This window comes from Berghia stephanieae, chromosome 5 (genome assembly GCF_034508935.2).
Source record: "Berghia stephanieae isolate SIO BIC M18660-M18661 chromosome 5, UCSD_Bste_1.3, whole genome shotgun sequence".
In the NCBI taxonomy this organism is placed as follows: domain Eukaryota; kingdom Metazoa; phylum Mollusca; class Gastropoda; order Nudibranchia; family Aeolidiidae; genus Berghia; species Berghia stephanieae.
In genome coordinates, this window is record NC_088364.1 from 70,688,784 (window position 1) to 70,708,632 (window position 19,849).

Sequence of the window (19,849 nt, forward strand, 5' to 3'; positions counted from 1 at the left end):
TGTTTACAACTCATATATAATATGTAAACAGAACATAATACAGTGCATAAAAGAGAGATGATTTACAAGGAAAAAAAATACCATCTCCCAAAACTAACTAAACATTTGACTGTTTCCCTCTCACTCTCACCAGGTACAGGACAAAACCAAGTAATCTCATTCCCAGACTAAGACAGAAAGCATGTTGGAAAACAGATATAGGGGTATAGAAGACACAGTAAGTACCTCCCTGCCCACTATGGGAGGTCAGGAACCCCAAAGTATATCAACATGAACATATTGATCGGTCAGTCATACGCCTCCCAATAGCCTTCTGTTACATCGTCACAGCCAGATATGTTACACAAAGAGACGCGATAGTACACAAAATCTGCAACTCACCCACTCCCACCCCTTCTCTGTTCCCAATGTCATTTGTGCCATGTGCGCTTTCCTCAACATTTTCTCAACTGAGTACTAGCAACTCGCACCCCAATGTAGCCATGTTCCAAGAAATATTGATTCGATTTAGTCATGCATGATTATACGAATTACATATAGTGATAGGCCATAGAGCAGGGATTTAAAATTTTCCCATTATAGCCAAGCTCCCATTGCAACTGAGGCCTTTGAACATGAGCTGTACTGTACACATTTCCACATTACAATGCAGAGAAGTGGTCTTGTGGTAAGACACTCGCCCTCGGATTGGAAGTCCCAAGGTTCAAGTCCCACCCGAGCAGTTGGTGTTGTGCGTGTTGTAGCAATCGATCTCCAGCGAGGGATTCCAGGGACACGACGTGGATGCCCAGAGCAGACTATGGAACACATCCTTAGAGAATGCCAGGACAGGCCCAGCTGCAATGACCATGACCCAAGAGTCTGCTTCCCAGATGCTGTGAAGTGGGTTAGTTGTTGGAGCGACAAGCTATGATGACCTGAGCAGTGCGGTCTTGTCCTTGCTCTTTACTCAAATTCTCTCACCAAAATGAGTACCTGGCCATTCATTAACAGCATTTGTCTCTGTCAAATAAAATGTACTGTTGGCCAGGGACCCCTTGTAAAGTGCATTAAGCGCATTTAGTGGATATTGCGCTATACAAATGCTTGTTTTATAATTTTTTTACAATGATTAATATTTTAATTAATTTAATGATATTAGTAGAGCAGTGAAGGAAATCACTGAGTGAAATGTGTCTTTTCTCACTCCAAGTCACAATAACAGCCAAGTTGGTTAAGAACCAGGCAATCTGTTTCTTTGTTATTAAGTGTTTTACGGTGGTGCTTGCAACACATTTAGGTTATATCAGCACCAGTAAAAAGGAAGACAATTGGATAGTCAAAACATTATAAATGTACAATTAAAAGGACTTGAGGAAGATTTAGGGGAAAGAATGGTTCAAATTGGGAACAGATGTAGATTCCAAGAGCACATTATCAGTGTACTTAGTTTGAGATCACCTAAAAGTCTCACCCAGACACCAGCAAAAGACACTAAGAAGAAAACACTCAAATGTTTACAAATCATAGGTTAAAAATAAAAAAATAACTACATAACAGAGAGATGATTTATAAGGAAAAAAATACATCTCCCAAAACAATAACTATACATTCGACTGTTTCCCTCACTCCCAGCCAAGGACTCCTGCCAGGGTCAGGACAAAACATTCCAAGACAAAGACAGAAAGCAATTGGAAAACAGATACAGGGGGATAGAAGACACAGAAAACACCTCCCTGTTCACATGGACAAAGAGCAATATAAAAGGGGATCAAATCAGAAACCAAACACCCTGCTATCAGAACCCATCAACCGCATACTCTATAGATAGAATGCGCTTGGCCAAGGAGTTCACAACATTGCCATCCGGAAGTATAACGGACCAACACACAAACTCTGTGTAACCATGAACTTTTATAGTCTGGTTAATACAGTTTAGTGAGAACAACTCACAAACGCGGATGGCAAATACAATAACAAAGGCCTGAGTGACGTCATCTGCATACAATCTATAACTTGATCAAGAAGAGAAAGTGCTAAAAGGAGAGAAAATGGAACAAAAAAATGCCACTCTGGAGCAAATCCATTTTTTTCTATTTATTTTCAAATAAAAAATGGAATCGTTATCAAAATAACAAAATCAAATCAACATGATGAATGCTGTACACATCAGATGTGAAAGTGAAAGTTAAACAAAGAAAAAGTTATAATAAGCCTAATAAACAATAATAAAACCCTGCAATATATTTCCTTACTAAAAAAAAGCAAAAAACAAATGTGTGCTTCTCAATCAGAAAAATAGTAAATTGCTAAAACATAAAAAAGCAGATGAATGCTTTCAACTATTAATGCCCAGAGTATATAACACAGGCTTGATTGTATACTTTATAAATGCCCATTTTGTCCAATTGTGATAGTAAACGATAAGCACTAGAGCTTTCCTCTCTACACATCCGGATGAGTTCATTTATAACTACAATACACATCAGTATATGGCAACAAGAGATGGTATCTGCCTGAAAAGATGTCGCTATTTGTGCTACTTCAGAAATCATTGTATACGAGTGATGCAATTCATATAAAACCTTGTTAAAATGTTACATTAAAACCAAATCATGAATACATCATTACTAAACATGGTAAACAGCATTTTATATTTTATAACAGATATTATGAGAAGGTGAATTTTAAAAACCTGCTAAGTCAAGTCCTATCCAGACAGAAAAAAAGTTAACACTCTCAAACAATCTATTGGACACCTTAGAACCACTAGAGAAAATCTGAAGTTTCAAAATACTCAGGGGAAACAAGACAAGTATTTTCTTCTTCAAACCTGCCTACTTGGAATTGGAAAAAAAATCGTAGTTTTCAGGAGTATTAACATATGATACATTATAACTACTTTTAAAAATTACCAACCTGTCCTTAATACGATAATACAAAAAATGCTTTTAAACTCAATATACTAACTCAGGCAACAAATTTTTGCTTTCAAGAAGTTTTGAATTAAAAATATTTATATAATTGTCAGTTTGGAGCCGACAATTCATAGTGCTGCGAAATGTTCATAGTTGGAGGCAGGTCTACTTCTTTAAGTCACTAAATAAATAACCCCCAAAAATTTTTCCAATGCAGTTTCTCTCGATGATGAAAATGTGATTTAGCAGGTGTTGAAAGTTACCTCCTCAGATATAGGTCTAGAACCATGAAATGATTTTTTTTTAAAATTTAATGTGTACTTGTGACTCAAGAATGTATTGTGGATGTGAGTTAAATTGGTAAACGTTATAGACATGAATGAATGATGTCGTTTCTTACAAATAGTAAAATATAAAACCTATTATTCTGACAAGAGAATCACTTACTTTTTAGTTTCGAGATTCAGTCTTTGGCATCTGGTTTACCAAGAAACTATACCAGATTGAGGAAACCACATTTATAAAGATAATATTAAATTCACTCTAGAACATAAGGGTCTCGACAGTATAGCATTCGCGTCACAGGTAAAAGGATCGAGATTTTCCCCTGACCTCCCACCCCCTGTCCAGTAGCGATTGAGTAGCTGAGTCAGTTATATCGGGTGGAAAGTACTTTGCAATAGACTACGTCCTATTCAAAGGGTAGCAATTAATTGTTATTGTCCGTTTCACGCTATATAAATTGGGACAAACTTCAGCTCCATGGACCAATTGCTCCGAAGGACTTATTTTTTAAAGGTAGAACATTTGTCTATTAATATAACAATAGGCGATAATTTCATTAATATTCGGGTAAGTGATCACCTGAATATTGGAAGCAATGGATATTGTAAGAAAGCTGGTATAGAAAAAAGACATCTAGCAGGATATTCATATAATATTTGGGGTTCCATATTGACTGACTGCTGGGGGAATAAATGAAACTTGAAGCACATTGAGGATGGTTAAATGATGAAAATGCCCTTATATAAATATGAATATCTATTAATTCATTTAACTGTCTAATATTCAACTTTTACAATCGAGCAAAAGTGTGAAATTTAACAACCAAACTCTTTACCAAAAATGGAAAGAAAAAAAAAAAAAAATGATAACAGAAATAGTTCAGTTATCTAATTTAGAGAAGGTAACATGGAAATTCGAAAGTACATTTCATATTTGCGATATTATATCAAAAATTAAAATAACACCAAGTGTCACACATGCACAGAAAATGGAATAATAACTGCAAAATGATGGATGATGGCCTAACACTTAAGAGTACCTGTTAAAATCCTCATTACATTTTGATTTAGGGTCAGTTTTAAGGAGACTTGAAACTACTTCAACTCCGAGCTGGGATGACACACAAAACACGAGTGATGACAATCTATACAAACCTGAAAGACAGAGAAGAAGGAGGGGAAAAAAGATAATAAAATATCTTTCGATTAATATTGAACAAAACATATAAATATACACACCAAAAATTCTTTCATTCATGATCTAATTTTTATTTCACCCCCAACAAAAACAACCAAAGAAAGAAAAGATGAGACAAAATGTATGCAAAATGAATTTCACATCTTTTACCATTGAAAAAAATGTAATATTTTCACAGCAATAACATGAAATACCACACCAGTGAGTGAAAAAATACTAATGGAGTAAACAAAGAATCAAGAAGTTGATCAAAGTCGAAGCACATCATGACAGCTTAGAGGTTGGCTTCCAGTTTCTTGGAAGTTGGGGGTCAATATTCAATATCCAAAACCATTGTCAATGCAACTTGGGACGCTCTTTTGGGTTGTCTATTCTGCATCATGGTATACCATAGATCAAAGTACAATGTTGTCCTGAACTTGATTTTACAATTGTCCATCGTCCGGATCATTCATTTGTCTAATTCAGTCCTTCGTGCACACATTATGATGATTCATCTTGGGGTGTCTTCTTCTTCTTTGTGTTCGCTCTTTTGTTGGGGTATAACTTTAATGGCATAACTTGAACATATCCACACACGTTGAGACCAGGAAGGGAGTGCTTGTAGAAATCAACTCCAATGATTGATGACATTCAACAAAGTCAATAAGTGTTAAATGATTTTAAAATTTATAAGTTCACCATTCTGTAACATCCAGAAAAAAAAAATGGAGCAAACCAAACATACAGACACTGCAAGCTTTAAAAAAGGAAATACCTTTTATAATTATTCTGTCCATCAACCAACTCACACAAATTTGAACCATTCATAATGTTTCAAATGTCATATCATAATTCAAACGTGAAATGTTCCAAGTTTAGAGGTAGGTTGCACCAGAATGGGGATTGGTCATTACAGATATCATATCATGCAGACAGGAGAAAAATGACAAATAGGCAACGATTTTGAGAATTATTAATTAAAACTGCCAGAAAACCTCCTTTTAAATAATTCTCTTCTTTATCAAATATGTAAAAATGTGCCTAGGAAGACAACTGTATTTTTTTTACTATTGACTTGTTCTTCTAAAGACTTTACAAATACTTTTTTTTTAAAATAATTATCCAGCCAATCAAACAACAAAACAAAAAAACAAAAACCCCACATGCCAAACAAGCGACAACTAACCCCTGTTATTTTTTTCATTCCACAAGTAATGACCAGTTCATTGTTTCATGCCATGCTAAAAGCAAATGTGTTTCCTCCATGTCACCAAAATAATGACTTCTAAAATAAAAATTATACCTTGCAATTTTCATTAATTTGATGTTTCTGTTTTATATAAAAGACTGATGAAAAACAACTGGTCATAATCTTGATACCTATTACATACACCATGCCGACTACAATTAGTAAGACAAAAATTGTTTGATTTCTCAAATCCATCCCTTCCTTTTTTAAAGATCCAATCAATATCAATGAATCATGACATAAGTTTCAAAACCATTTTCATTAATAATTACATATAACTGACTGCTCTATGAGAAAATTCTTCCACACAGTTCCATCATATCCATCTGATTTCATAACAATGGTGATTTATACAGATGGTAATCTTTGGACGACAGCAAGACTATATATTATCAAACATGGCATATTCCATAATTCCATCGAAGAGCTGAAAAGGGAACTGTATAAAGTGGCTGAACTATTTTGACCGGTTATCAATATGCATGAACAAGATCAGCCACATAGAATAATGATGACAATTAAAATACCTGAACATTTTTATTGTGTGAAACGATGCAAAGGCAGTAAAAGTCATTTGATTGCTGCTTCTCTCCTGCCCTGTGGACGGCTTTGGCCTCAACAATCAGTTACATCGCCCATATTTGTTTCAAAGCTTCAAGGGATAAGAAAGTTGTTCAAATGCATGATCACAAAAGTTATGGAAAGACGTCATCATTAATACAAATAATCATTAGCAGTCATGCCCCATTTTATGATAAGATTATATTTATATCTTTCAAAAAAAATAATAAAATGCCCAGATGCAAGGATGGAACAAGTGTGTGAATTGAAAAGATTACAAAAAAAATCCATTTTAAAAATCAACTATCACTTAACTCTCTCGAGTTCACCATAATTGAAAATTGAACAAATGTGTTTGATTTTCCATCCATATGAATTCGAGAAGGTTAAGATGTGATCAACTTCAAAGTGATGGCTGCAAATGGGCAGAAAGAATCATAATATCAATGCTTGACTGAACCTATTCCATCCCTACATTCAATTAACTGGTTTCAAAATTTACTTATCCAAACCAGAAACGTTTAAAAATTAAGACTAACATATTTCCAACCCATTATTTTTTAAAAGAAAAAAAATTGAAAGAAATAGATGGCCATAACTATCTTTTTTTCTCAAAATTGTATGACCAAATTCTAGTCGATCACTTGGAAAATGGTGAAAGGAAATGAGAAATAGAAAGAGAAATAATTGCCATCCGATTTTTAGTAAATTAATTATTGTTTTAAAGAATAAGAAAAGAACCCATAACTGATTCTGAATCAATATTTAAAGTTATTTTAACAAGAAAAAATGACTGCACATTTAGTAAGTTTACTTTTAGGAATACCTCAGTGGTTAAAGACTGCAAATTTGATATAAGAATGGACGACGGTTGGTATTGAGATGGGCCTTGTCCTTGAATGCAACTCCTTGAATGTACGCTGAAACACCTGTGAACGTAGGCAGAGAGCAACATACACATTGAGATCACTCACCTGTTGGAAATGAGCTGGAAATAACATCACCAACATTAGAAACACATTGCCTAGCTCATGGCGGCATTCACAGAACACTTACCTGTTTAAGGAAACTCAGGTTTTGTTCATTCATCCATTTTAGAGTCACCTTCAGAAGTTGTCTGATTGTCACCACATAATTCACCTTCTTCCTTCTCTTCGCCCCCATCGTAACTGCTGCTCATTTCCTTGGCTACATCATTGCTATCACCGCTATAAGTCGCTGGTCTGATCTCGCCGTCCTCACTGCCAGGAAGCTCTAAAAAGAAGAAAAATAAGATCATATTTGATTGGAAACAGTTTTCAAAGTTGACAAAAGTATTAAGACATCATGAACCAGCAAAAATCTAGTTAATTAATGATGTTAATTTCCAAGAACATTTCTTTATCTATACATTTTTAGGTCAACTGAAGAGGGTCTTTGGCATCAAATGATAATTGCTAAACGGATGTGTGGAGTAAAAATCGATAATGTTTGTCAAATCTCAAATATTCATCTAAAGATAATTGCCAATATTTGAGACTATTTGTCTTTGAGGTCACCAGTCAGTTTGTCATCACTTTTTGTTCCATCACATATTTATTACTGCAATTCTTTTCTTTTCAGTGTAAGTCAACAGAAAATCTCTTGGCTGCAAGTGATTTAGAACAGTGCCACAAAATTAACTTTAAGAAAAACAAGTATGGCTCACTCCTTTCCAATTCTCCAAGAACTGCACTGGCCACCAATCAAAGGGAGATATAACCAACAATGATATGCTTTATGATGAAGCCCCTATCTACTTAAAATAATCCTTATACACCTTCCAGATTATTGAGATCATTATCTGATAAAACTAAACGTTTTGTTCCTCTTTTTTCGACCCTTTTTTTTTTTTGGCAGATGATAATTTTCTGTCATGGGACCCCATATATGGAATTCTATTCCCTGAACCATCAGGGAACAACCAACTGTTATTCTTTTAATTTTAAATCTAAACTAAAACATTTCCTATTCACAGATTTTTAATCTTGAGATACATATATTACATGTTTAAAACCATATTTGCCTACTTGGCCTGTGACAATAATACTGATCCCTTTGCTTTTAAGTGAAAGCTTCACCAATTGAGCAACTGAGACCCCCAAAGATTAATAAATGCTTAACCAAATGAGTATTTATATATATAAAAAAAAAAAAGCATCAGTTACCATCTTTGTATTGATCATTATCTCTGCCTTTTGAAGAACGGTCTTCAGCCCCACTGTCACCACGGCTCCCCGTCTTGTCCCGGGTACTCCTACTTTCCCCATTTCTCTCATAGTCTTTGTCTCTACTCCTATCCTTTCTGTCTCTAGATCTGCTTCGAGATTTCCTCTCTCTCGAACGTCTGTGATCCCGCTTCCTGTCCTTACTGGCTGATCGTCTCGACCTCTTGCCACGGCTGTTGAAACAAGTAAGTTTTACTTAATAAAAGTTGTTTTTCTTTTTTGTTTGTCATTCACAGTAAAAAATGGGAGGAAGGTGAGAGGGGAAAAAAAAAGAGAGAGAGAGAGAGAGAGAGAGAGAGAGAGAGAGAGAGAGAGAGAGAGAGAGAGAGAGAGAGAGAGAGAGAGAGAGAGAGAGAGAGAGAGAGAGAGATAAAAAGATAAAAAGAGAGTGAACAATATTACAAGTTTAAATCCGGAGTGTAACTCACGTCTTGAAGAATTCTTAACTTTGCATTATATTATTGGTATAGCTGGCCAGCAACTTACAGCTTGGAAAGTTTGGCCTCCCGCAGGAGGGCGGAGAAGGGAAGATAAAAAAAATAATAAAAATTTTGACACTTTATTGTTAAACATCATCTCTTCACCTTAAAACATATTTATATTCCTAGCATCATGAATCATTTCAAAACAATAAGGTTTATTACAAACCTGTCTCTATTCCGACTTCTACTCCTCCTATTTTTCCGATCTCTGCTTAAACTTCTTTGCCGACGCCTCTCCCGACTACGGGATCGCCTCCTATCTTTTCCCCTATCTCTACTCCGTGAACGACTCCTCCTCCTCCTAACGTCCCTGTCCCGATCTCTCCGCTTGTCCACGTCCCGTTCTCTCTGACGCCTCTCTTCCCTTTCTCTCTGGCGTTCTTTTTCTCTCTCTTCACGTTCCAACCGTAGTCTGGTCTCATTAGCTTCTCTTGCCTCTGTTTCATCCCTGACCCTTTTCTGTGAAATAGAGAAAGAGAAAAAGAAAATCATATCGTTTGCAATGCTGGTGTAGGAATAGCAAGTAAATAATTCTCTGAAATATGGGCAATGCATTTTAAACAATGTTTTTAAATCAACTACTTTTAGACGACTCTCCAAAAGATTATATTTAACCCAAGTGACGCGGCCTTGCATTCCGGAAGTTACACTGGACAGTGCCTAGTTGCTACAGCTGATCAGTTGAAACAATGGCAGCTCGCCTAGCAGTTTTTCAATATTTAAACCATCCCAGAAAATATACTTTTTTGAGCTAATAGCAATAACATGGTACAACCTTTACATTTTCTTAAAGGGAAATAAGATATTTAATGAGAGAGAGCAAACTTAGTAAGAATTTATGAAACCCGTAACAGTCCTCTTTCTATTTCGAATAGTTGAGTGGTGGAATGAGAGGGAGCAAGGCTTTACACCTTATTGCTACACACATTAGCCAAGTTTTCGCCTAACACACGCATATACAGACAAAGAGCCCACGTACAGATGCACACATGTAATAAAGGAATTTTCTACAAACACACACACGTGGGTAACATTATTTCTTTGTGTCCTTTGTTTGAGATGTAACAGATGACCAGAGCATGCAAAACAGCGTGGTAGGGGGATGGGGGTCTTTGTTGGCTTCGTTTATGACTTGAAAGGCCACTAACTTGCCTTCAACAAGTTGAAGGACATAGCTAAACTATTGAACAATCAGAATCAATTAAATTTTTACTGCATTTCTAAATATAGAAAGGTTAACAACTCCATTCATAAACGGGGTTGATCTTGTCCTCAATAATGGACTGGCGCGCTCGGTGTCAAAGCCAACTCGTCCTCAATACTGGACCGTCGTCCCACTGACTCTGTTATGCTCGTCCTCAATATTGGACCTACACGCTACTAGACTTAATATATTTTAGAAAGAAAATCAAGAAATGAAGATATATTCTCTCAGAACAAAGCAGAAAGTTGTTGATATTTTAAATCATTGTTTTGAAGGGTTTTATGGTGTTTACAACACATTTAGGCCATATCAGAGCCAGGAAAAAAGGAAGAGAATGGATTAGTCAAAAAAAATTATTATATTTTTAGAATTAAAGGCACACAAGATAAAATAAGACAATATGGACTGGTCCAAATAGGGAACAGAACTAGATTCCAAGAGCACACAATCAGCGTACTTTATTTGATATCCCCTCAAACTCATCCAGACTCAAGCACAGGACCCCATCAAGAGGACTCAATGCTTACAAAATATATTCAAAACAAAAAATATAACCGTACACAAAAGAGAGAAGATTAACAAGGGGGGAAAAATAACATCCCCATCTCCCAAAGCTAGTACTATACATATGACTGTCTCCCTCTCAGCAAGGGCAAGGACAAAACTAAGCAATCTCACTCTGAGATAAAGATAGCAACATGGAAAAGGGAATATAGAGGGATAGAAGGCACAGCAACAGTGAACTCCTTGACACCATAGGACGTCAAAATACCCTATAAAAATGAAAAAGAAGTTCCTCATGGAAGCTACAAATGCATAGTAAAAAGAGTTGACTGTCATTTTCTAATTAAATGTGAAAAATAAAGTAAGAAATGAAGAAATATTCTCTCAGAACAGAGCATGAAGTTTTAAAAATAAATTTAAAAATTGAGAAAGAAGTTCCCTATGAAAATGACAAATGCATATAGTAAAATAAGACAAAAACACATGTGTGATATTCCTTGATTAATCACTTGCTTGGTTTTAATACATCTGATCTTAAGATATTAATAAAAACGTTGTTGACACACAAGATTTTAATATTAATAACTTTTGGCAAAAAAGATACTCACCTTTCGTCTGTCTATTTCTGCACGCACTTGAGCATACCCAGCATGTTGCTTTCCCATTAGATGCTCATCTTGTCTCTGAGGAGCATCACCAACAATCAGGAAAGCACCACATACATCGCACACTTCCATCTGTTTCATCAAAGGACCGCCGTCATCTTGCATAGCAGGTTTCTAAAACATGAGAGAAGAGGAAAGTCATTAACACGGTTGCCAGCGATTAGAAGGACTGAAACATGAAATGCAAATGTCAAAACGTCGCTTACCTAGAAAAGAGGAAGTGCAAACTTTTAACTGACATATACATTATGCTTAATTTGTCTTCCAGTCTCTGAACCAAGGAAGATTTTTCCAGTATTAAGAATTTGCTTTTGTATGAAAAAAAAAAAAAAAAAAAAAAATGGTGGCAGGGTCATTTTTGCTCAATTTTAATCGGAGGCAATCAATCAATGATAAGATTTTTTTTTCTTGATCAATATTTTCACCATAAAAGAAAAATAATTTGATGAAAATACCTAAATCTGGGAGGAAAAGAACTAAATTCGGCCAGATTTGAGCAAGTAAATCTGTACAATGTGTAACCTTTAACATTAATAGTCCGATTAATATAATTTAGAGGCGAACTACTCATAAAAATGACTGATTAAAAACAATAACAAAGAGATGAGGGACATCAATTTCATTCTATCTATAGAGAAAATTAATGAGTTACCTGGGAATTACATTTGAAATAATGATAGGTAAACATATGAAGAACTGATAAAATTGCCCAAATATAGATCAAAGATCATAGAATTTTAATATCAAATCATGACATGACTACCGTTTCTAGTTGGTGACGCTCCTCCTTAAGCTGATCTACAAGTTTCATGACACCTTGAGCTTCCTCTACTTTTCCCTCGCATCCAAGTTCTTCTGCCTGTTGAAAAATGAATAAATTGCCAATTTGAAAGAGTAATCGAGTCCATGATTGCATCTAGTATCAATACAAAACGCAACAAAATTCTAAATAGTAGCTCTTGCGATGACACAGAAGATGATATGGTGGTGGTAGTTGTGACAATGGCGAAATAATGTTTGTTTAAAGGGGTTTTACAATGCTTGCAACACTATTAGGTCATTTCAGCAACACTAACAAGGAAGATGATGAGGGGAAAGTTGTAGATCAAAAGTTAAACACACTAAAGAAAAAGTCTAAGGGGACTAGCTCAAATAGGGAGCAGAGGATTCTGAGACAATTACATCAATGTGTCTATTTTAATAATACCTAAAAATGACATCCAGGCACAAAGACTCCTGCTGTAAAAGATACCCTCAAATGTTTACAAAATTCATAACTAAACACTATAATAGCACATAATACGGAGATGACTTACAAGCTCTTATACATTTGACTGCTTTCCTCCCAAAGGATTCCCGCCAGAACCAAAAATAAAAAGAGCAATCTCAACCAGGAACAAAGACAGCAACATGGAAAGAGAAAACAGGTATAGAGGGACAGAGGACGCACCAAAAAGTGACCTCTCCACCCACAATGGGAGGTCAAAAGAGTCCACCCAGGTCATGGTGGCTGCAGGGATGATGGAAATGATGATACTGAAGAGGTAATGGTGACGATAGCCATGACAATGTGGTGGTTGTAGTGTTAAATGTAATGATTATCTATTTGTGTTTTGCTCCCTTTATAAACTCAAAAAATGATGGACGTAGAATGGAGAGCAATGTTAACTAAGGCCGGATATCCTAAGCCCTGTATAAATAGCCCATAAAATGAGCTTTCTGCTTTTCTTTCTTTCTTCTATATTTGGTTTGAACTCACCTGTACAACCAATTCATTAATCCGTTCGGTCAGCATGGTGATTTTCTCATCATTAACATTATTTGTGCCATTCATCTATTGAAATAAATGAGACAAAAGTAATAAAATGTTGAAATTCTTTGACAAATATCATACATAAAACCAGAAATCACATTTTACAAAGTTCTCCCAAAATGTGTATAACAAACTAATAAAACAACAAAAAAAAAAAAAAAAACAACAACAAAAAAACAGAAAAAATTATTATTATATAATAATAATAAATTTTTAAAAACTAAAACAACAAAAAAACTGTCACATTGAGTATCTTTAAAACTTTTACAAAAGTATTTTGAAACTTGATTTGAAAATTTAAATGGGTCTTAAATAAGGCAAACAGCCGAATAGTTCAAGAGATCTCAGTGGCAATCTCACCAGCTGTCATCCCTAAGCTTCACATCAACACTAGAACAGGAACCCTGCTAAAACGAAGACAATTTGATGGATTCTAATACACACTCATTTTGGGAGATATTTATCAAAAAAACAAAACATAATAACAAAAATCACACTAATGAAAAAAAAAGAAAAAGATGTGTTCAAATTACACGACTTTCCTCGGAGCAGCAAACTCCAGCAAGGGCTGAGGCAAAACTAAGCCATCTAATTCTAGGATATGGACAGAAAGCTATAGAAAGAGACACATAATAATGAAGAGGCCTGTCCAGGAGTTCAGCAAAGCAGAGACAAAAAAAAAAGACAAAAAAAAAAAAAATCATCTGGCATTCTTGTGTTTTTTTTTCTTTTAAATTAAAAAAAATATTATAAAAGGTTTTAATTCTTTACTTATCTTATGGGACACTTAAAATTAGAAAAGCAATTATTGAAGAATCATGCAAGATTACAAAAACATTTCCCCCTCCATCACTACTAAGTTTCAATGATCTAGTTCCAGTTCATTTTCTGTTTTTCTCCTGGAACTAATAGGTGCCAACACCAAAGCACCAATAAGCCTGCAGAAAGCACTCAAAAATGCCTGTATCAATTTTTCAAAAGCACAACATTCATGAATGAAGCAATACTCGGAGGCATCATATTGACAAAAAAGCCAACGATTAACCAGTTAACTGCCATACTCTGCAAAGACGCGTTTTAAAAATTTGGCCAGAAAACTTGTCCATCAAATATTAATCAATTTAAATGACCCTCATCTTGGCAAAAACTCTCAAACTAGGGACCCCGTGACCACCCATCTTGCTGTGTGGCCTTGAGCAAGTCACCTCTCCCTAGCTCACTTTGAGGTGTTGGACTGGCTGATGCCGGGATTATTCAAGATTAAATCTTAAAAACAAATTTCCACAGGGAAATTAGACATTTTTATTCTCTATTTATTTCTGGCACTCCTCATTTCCCCTTGATTTTTGTCATGAAGAAAATATGAATACACTTACTCCCCAGTTAACAATGATATTTCAGCTCTCAGAATCAAAGAGTGACATTTTCATTTTAAAAAATAAAAAGTCAGCCTGTTTAAAAGGCATTTAATTTTGCTCAACGTGCATTTACAATATCTACAATTTGTGATAGCAAAGTAAACTTTCCTTTTGAGATTTTGATCCAAAATCATCTTTTATAACTTCTCTCAGCTTTTCAAATCTTGCATCTTTTACCAGCTTTTTCCTGAGCCACAACACTTATATATATATATATATATATATATATATACACACACACACATATCTTCCATAACAACCGTACCAACAAATAAATTTGTAAAAAGTATTCCTAGTATCTTACAGATGCTTGTTGACTGTTGAGTTCAAGCCGCTGATGACCACGTCTGATTCGCTTTTCAACATCATTTATCAACATGTTCAGGAATCTCATAAAATCCTCTTCATAGCCACATTTTTCAAATCTTGAGCTGCCCTGGTAACTGAAATTGCAATAAAATTAATTTTGAGATAGCTGGGGGAATAAAAAGAGGAAAACATACACACACACACAGAGAGAGAGAGAGAGGAGAGAGAGAGAGAGAGAGAGAGAGAGAGAGAGAGAGAGAGAGAGAGAGAGAGAGAGAGAGAGAGAGAGAGAGAGGAGAGAGAGAGAGAATCCATCACGTCATTTCAGTGACACTCTCAGCGGCTCATAAAAGTATTTATACCAACAGGCAATTTCATCTAGACAATTGCTAATGAACTCATGGGTATATTAGCATATTAGAACACTATAAAAACTATAATTTTTTTAAACCAATTTTCTCATATTATGACAGACATTGAAGGTCTATGTGGTAATTGCAACAATGCACACCCAATAGTACTCAAATGATCCAGTATAAAAAATGTAAAAATTTGCACATTGACTAGAGACTAAAAAGGGGATCAAATAATAAAAGACACAGGGTCCTGGCAGTCAGAGCAAACATTGAATGGATGGATTTAGCCTCAACAGGACCCCCTCACCCCACCCAATCAAACACATGCCCATGCCGGCACACACACACATATACACACTGCTTAAATTAAATAGAGAGAATTGTCGACAGAACGCAATAATACTGCCAATATCTCAGTAGTTGACCCCACAGTACACAATTATACCACTGACATCTCAAGTCATTGAACCTATGTATTGGAGGCAACATATAGGAATGCCACGGTCATTGACCCCCTTAAAATATAATATCTGACACCAGCTGCATACACTTTGATGGGACTAATTAGACAAAAAAAAGTGTATTGATTGACCATAGAGGATGGTAAAGAAATAGACCATCACCACTTCCGTGGATTTTTAGACCATTTCCGTTACTCCGTGGGCACAATATTTCCGCGGCTGCCACAGAAGTTCCATGACACTTGGCAGCTCTGTGCAATTGTAAGAAAGACTTAAAGACAGAATATTATTTTCTTTTAAAAGAACATTTACAATACAATATTCAAAACAATTGCAATAGATGATTTAAATAAGAGGATGATAGAAATAACAAATTTCATCTAAACATTACTTACTCTTTCCGTAGAGCTTCATCGTGGATTTTTGAACAGGCACCTGCAATGACAAAGAAAAAATGTTTATCTGAGCAACCTGACTCATGCATCTAGAGTTGAATGAAACTATTCTAGTGTAGCTATCAAAGGGAAGAGGCAGGTAGTTATAGAATGGAGTGTGGGCACTTTGGCCAAACTTCAATGGAAAGGGGGTCAGAATTTTACCCCCCAAAAAATTAAGGGGGTGGGGGGATGCAATTTGACAAATCTGTAGAGAGGGGAGGGTGGCATCATTTCTTATTCCTAGCTAATTTAGGCCAGATATGGTGTATAACATGGTTTTATTTCAATCAAATATACTGCTAAGTAGCACTTCTACATTTTGTTTCCCTTTTATTTTTGTTGTCATCTTCCCTTCCAGTGAATTATCACCGGCACATTGTGTGAGTTGAAACTCAATAGAGGCTATTTGATACAATAGATTATAGTTATAGAGTTAAAAATTAGAATGCAGGTCGATTTCATCAGATCTAAGATTCATCCATCCTCTCATCCACTGCTTTAAAGAGTGAGAGGCTATAAAAAGCCCTGAATGCATGATCATTTGTTTATTTCAAGCTTTGTAAGTGGCAGCCAAAAAGATTCACAAAATGTTTCGCCGAATACACAGTTTTTGTTTGTTTGTTGCTTTAGGTCTCTTCCAACACAATTGAGGTTATATGAGAGACCGCTGAAACAAAAAAACAAGCAATCTAACAAAAATAGTACAAATGTAAATCAAAATCATAACCTAAAGATATCATAAGCTAAATTATAAATAACCAAGAACAAACAGGCAGAAGATTTACAGAAAAAAAAATATCCCCTGTCAAAAATACAATCACAAAACAAAGAAGCAGGATAGGCTAGTAAAGAGAAGAAGAAACGACATCACTATCGGATTGTACACCCATGCGAACATCATAGGTATATGATTCAAGGGTGATGCTCCCATCCAACCACCCGCCCGAATACACAGTATTTATGTTTTAAATCAATACGCTTACATAAAAAGTAATAAATAAAAATGAATACAATAGCTTCAAGAAAGGAAAAAAATACCAAATATGAAACTGTTCGGTTCAGGCTCAAAACCCTTCTTCAGCCAACAATAAAAACAATGAAAACATAAAAAATCTTATAAAAAATGAATAATCTGTATATAAAAGATATGACAGATTTAAAAATTGCATCAAGGTAACTTGCCAAAACCTTGACATCACTGATGTGATAAAGCCCATTTGTCCTTTAAACTGACTATTAAGTCCAAAGCTCTACTGATTGAGTTATAATTTGAAGAGACATCAATTCCAAAGTTATTGTATCAATTGAAAATATCAAATATGTGATAATTTATCAGTATATCCATCAGAGAGGTAAAAAAAGACGTCAACATTAAATTTTTACCTTCAGCTTATGAAAGTAGGACGATTCACAATTACTGTGATAAGATTTATTACTATTAAAATTTTAATCCATACCCAAATCAGCCCTTGTATTTGTGAAGAGTTCATGAGGGCAAAATCCACATAGAAAGTATTTGCAGACCTGAAATGTCGTAAAAAAAAAAAGAAATATTTGATTACAAAACAATAACAATGAAATTTGACTCAAGAAAATAATATAAACGCATTTGAAAATTGCCAAATTTTAACTTCATATAACCCCTGAAATTTTAGATGGATTTTTCGTTATTTGGTACCATTTTTTTCCTGAGCTCAACCAATTTTTATTGTTTATCAAAACAGATGATGAGTATTTAAAGACTAAAGATATAGTATCAATAGTGTTTGACCAAGTGAAGTTTGAAAGACAAAAAAAAAAAAAAAATGATACTAAAAACATCTGCGATATTACCATACCTGCCTACTTGAAAATTTCAAATTCAGTAAGAAATACAAAATTCATCAGTAATTAATGGTCAAATTTCAGTAATACTAAAGCAAACAAAAATAATAATAGATACACTCTTTTATATATGTAAAATAAACTTACCACGTTATATAGAGGACAGCCTGATAAAATAATATTGGGGTTCTTTTCCTTGCCTTACAAAAAGCTATCACAACATTGTCTTTTCCTAGCATTGAGATTTTTTATTGTAGCATGCGGTAAATAATGAAAAATAATTTATTATTTTTTTAATTTAACGTTGTATCAGTAATATTTCTTATATTTCCATAAGTCCCCATTTGTATCAGTAATATTTCTTCTATTTCCGTAAATTGTGCTTACACTTCCGTACCAAATACGGACGTTCCGTAATAATAGGCAGGTATGTATTACTCTTCATAACAAAGTTATGCATCTTTTACTGAACCCCCCACGGCAATTTCCATTTACAACTTTATTATGAGTGAGTTGGGTCACAATTTGACTCCCACTGCTCACTAAACTACCTATTAATTTTAAGTCTAAGCCTAAGATCATTATTTTTCTGAAGGTGTCTGTGAAAAAATAAATGAACTAACTTTAAATAAACCTCATTATAAAGTAGCCTACATTGTTGACATTTGAGTGCGTAATCAAGGGCTTCTTGGTCGCAAAGTTTGGGAATAACAAAAGAATATAAGGTGCATTTTTCACCCAGTTAATGTTACTGTTACATAACTTTTTAAAAACTATTTATCCGATTTTCAATAATAAATTGACTGGTACCATTGCCATTGTCATTGTGGTGATGCTGATCTTGATGAGAAAGGTTTTGAAAAGATCCTGCAATTTGGAACATTTTTAAAAATCTAAGTCTAAGACAAGTCCTTAGAAATAGAGAGAGAGAGAGAGAGAGAGAGAGAGAGAGAGAGAGAGAGAGAGAGAGAGAGAGAGAGAGAGAGAGAGAGAGAGAGAGAGAGAGAAAGAGAGAGATAGTGAGAGTGAGAGGAGAGAGAGTGAGGAGAGAGTCCATCGCCATCACCTCAAAATGATACCACGTTGCGTTTTGGGAGATAGTTCGTCATAGGAATACATACATCCATATACAATAGTGACTCAAACTAGTAAAGATATTAGTGTTAGATATTTCATAAAATTTATAGAATCAATTAAAAAATGGACATGGAATTGCTTGCGGATGGTTGAGACCGGGACTGGACTGGACCTGGTCTGCGAGTGGAGTGATGCCAGGGGCATTTCAGTCCACGAAGAAAGTATGTGTCCATTATTCTTTTGATAATACTCTTTAACTTACATCGTCATCATTCCATTTCAAATCTGCTGGTTGTTGTGACGGATCAAGGTTTCGAGATCTGCCCATCAATTCATCAAGCAACGCCTTTGCTTCCGCCGCCATCTTGGTATTTTACGTTCAGGGTTGCCAGATTATTTTTCAACAAAATACCAGGGGAAGACTCAAAAAATGCCAAAACACTCCAAAAAATGCCAAAGTCTGTTGACTCCCACCCCCACTAAGAAAACTACTCACTTTTGATAGACAATTTACTATCATATCCTGCTGGCTTGCGTGTTTTCTTTTCTTTTTTTTCTTTTTTTAAAAATTATACTAAATTTCCTGTTGGGGTAATTTTTTTTATTAAGAAAAGGTGTCATTTGAAGTATAATATACAAGAAAAGAAAATGCCAAATAAAAATGCCAAATGCCAAATGATTTTTCTAATGCCAAACGGTTTTCAAAAATGCCAGATTTTTGGAATCTGGCATTTAAAATGCCAAACTGGCAACCCTGGTTGCCAGATTATTTTTCAACAAAATGCCAGGGGAAGACTCAAAAAATGCCAAAACACTCCAAAAAATGCCAAAGTCTGTTGACTCCCATCCCCACAAAGAAAACTACTCACTTTTGATAGACAA

The 19,849-nt window shown here is 35.0% G+C and overlaps 1 protein-coding gene across 5 annotated transcripts; it reads right to left on the reverse strand.

Annotated features, from left to right (window-relative positions):
- Positions 1–2,061: 2,061 nt before the first annotated feature.
- LOC144973532 (luc7-like protein 3) lies at positions 2,062–19,380 on the reverse strand. Of its 5 annotated transcripts, XR_013645573.1 has the most exons (13): positions 19,230–19,344; positions 17,524–17,590; positions 16,025–16,064; positions 14,808–14,946; positions 13,032–13,106; positions 12,036–12,131; positions 11,216–11,386; positions 9,066–9,358; positions 8,358–8,590; positions 7,228–7,425; positions 6,998–7,100; positions 6,138–6,262; positions 2,062–4,336 (listed from the first exon to the last, which is right to left on the reverse strand). XR_013645573.1 is itself a non-coding variant. In XM_078916067.1 (11 exons), the coding sequence occupies exons 1-10, from the start codon at positions 19,329–19,331 to the stop codon at positions 7,253–7,255; spliced, it is 1,389 nt and encodes a 462-aa protein (XP_078772193.1). In that variant the 5' UTR covers positions 19,332–19,380; the 3' UTR covers positions 2,062–4,336; positions 7,228–7,252. The 5 variants fall into 5 exon arrangements, 1 of the variants encoding a protein (XP_078772193.1); XR_013645572.1 differs by lacking the exon at positions 6,998–7,100; XR_013645571.1 differs by having other exon boundaries at positions 6,998–7,425.
- Positions 19,381–19,849: the final 469 nt, after the last annotated feature.

Coding starts and splice junctions, on each gene's coding strand:
- LOC144973532 (XM_078916067.1), bottom strand. CDS start 19,331: ATGGCGGCGGAAGCAAAGGCGTTGCTTGATGAATTGATGGGCAGATCT. Junction 14,947..16,024: donor GATGAAGCTCTACGGAAAGA/GTAAGTAATGTT, acceptor TTGCAATTTCAG/TTACCAGGGCAGCTCAAGAT. Junction 13,107..14,807: donor TCAACAGTCAACAAGCATCT/GTAAGATACTAG, acceptor TTATTTCAATAG/ATGAATGGCACAAATAATGT.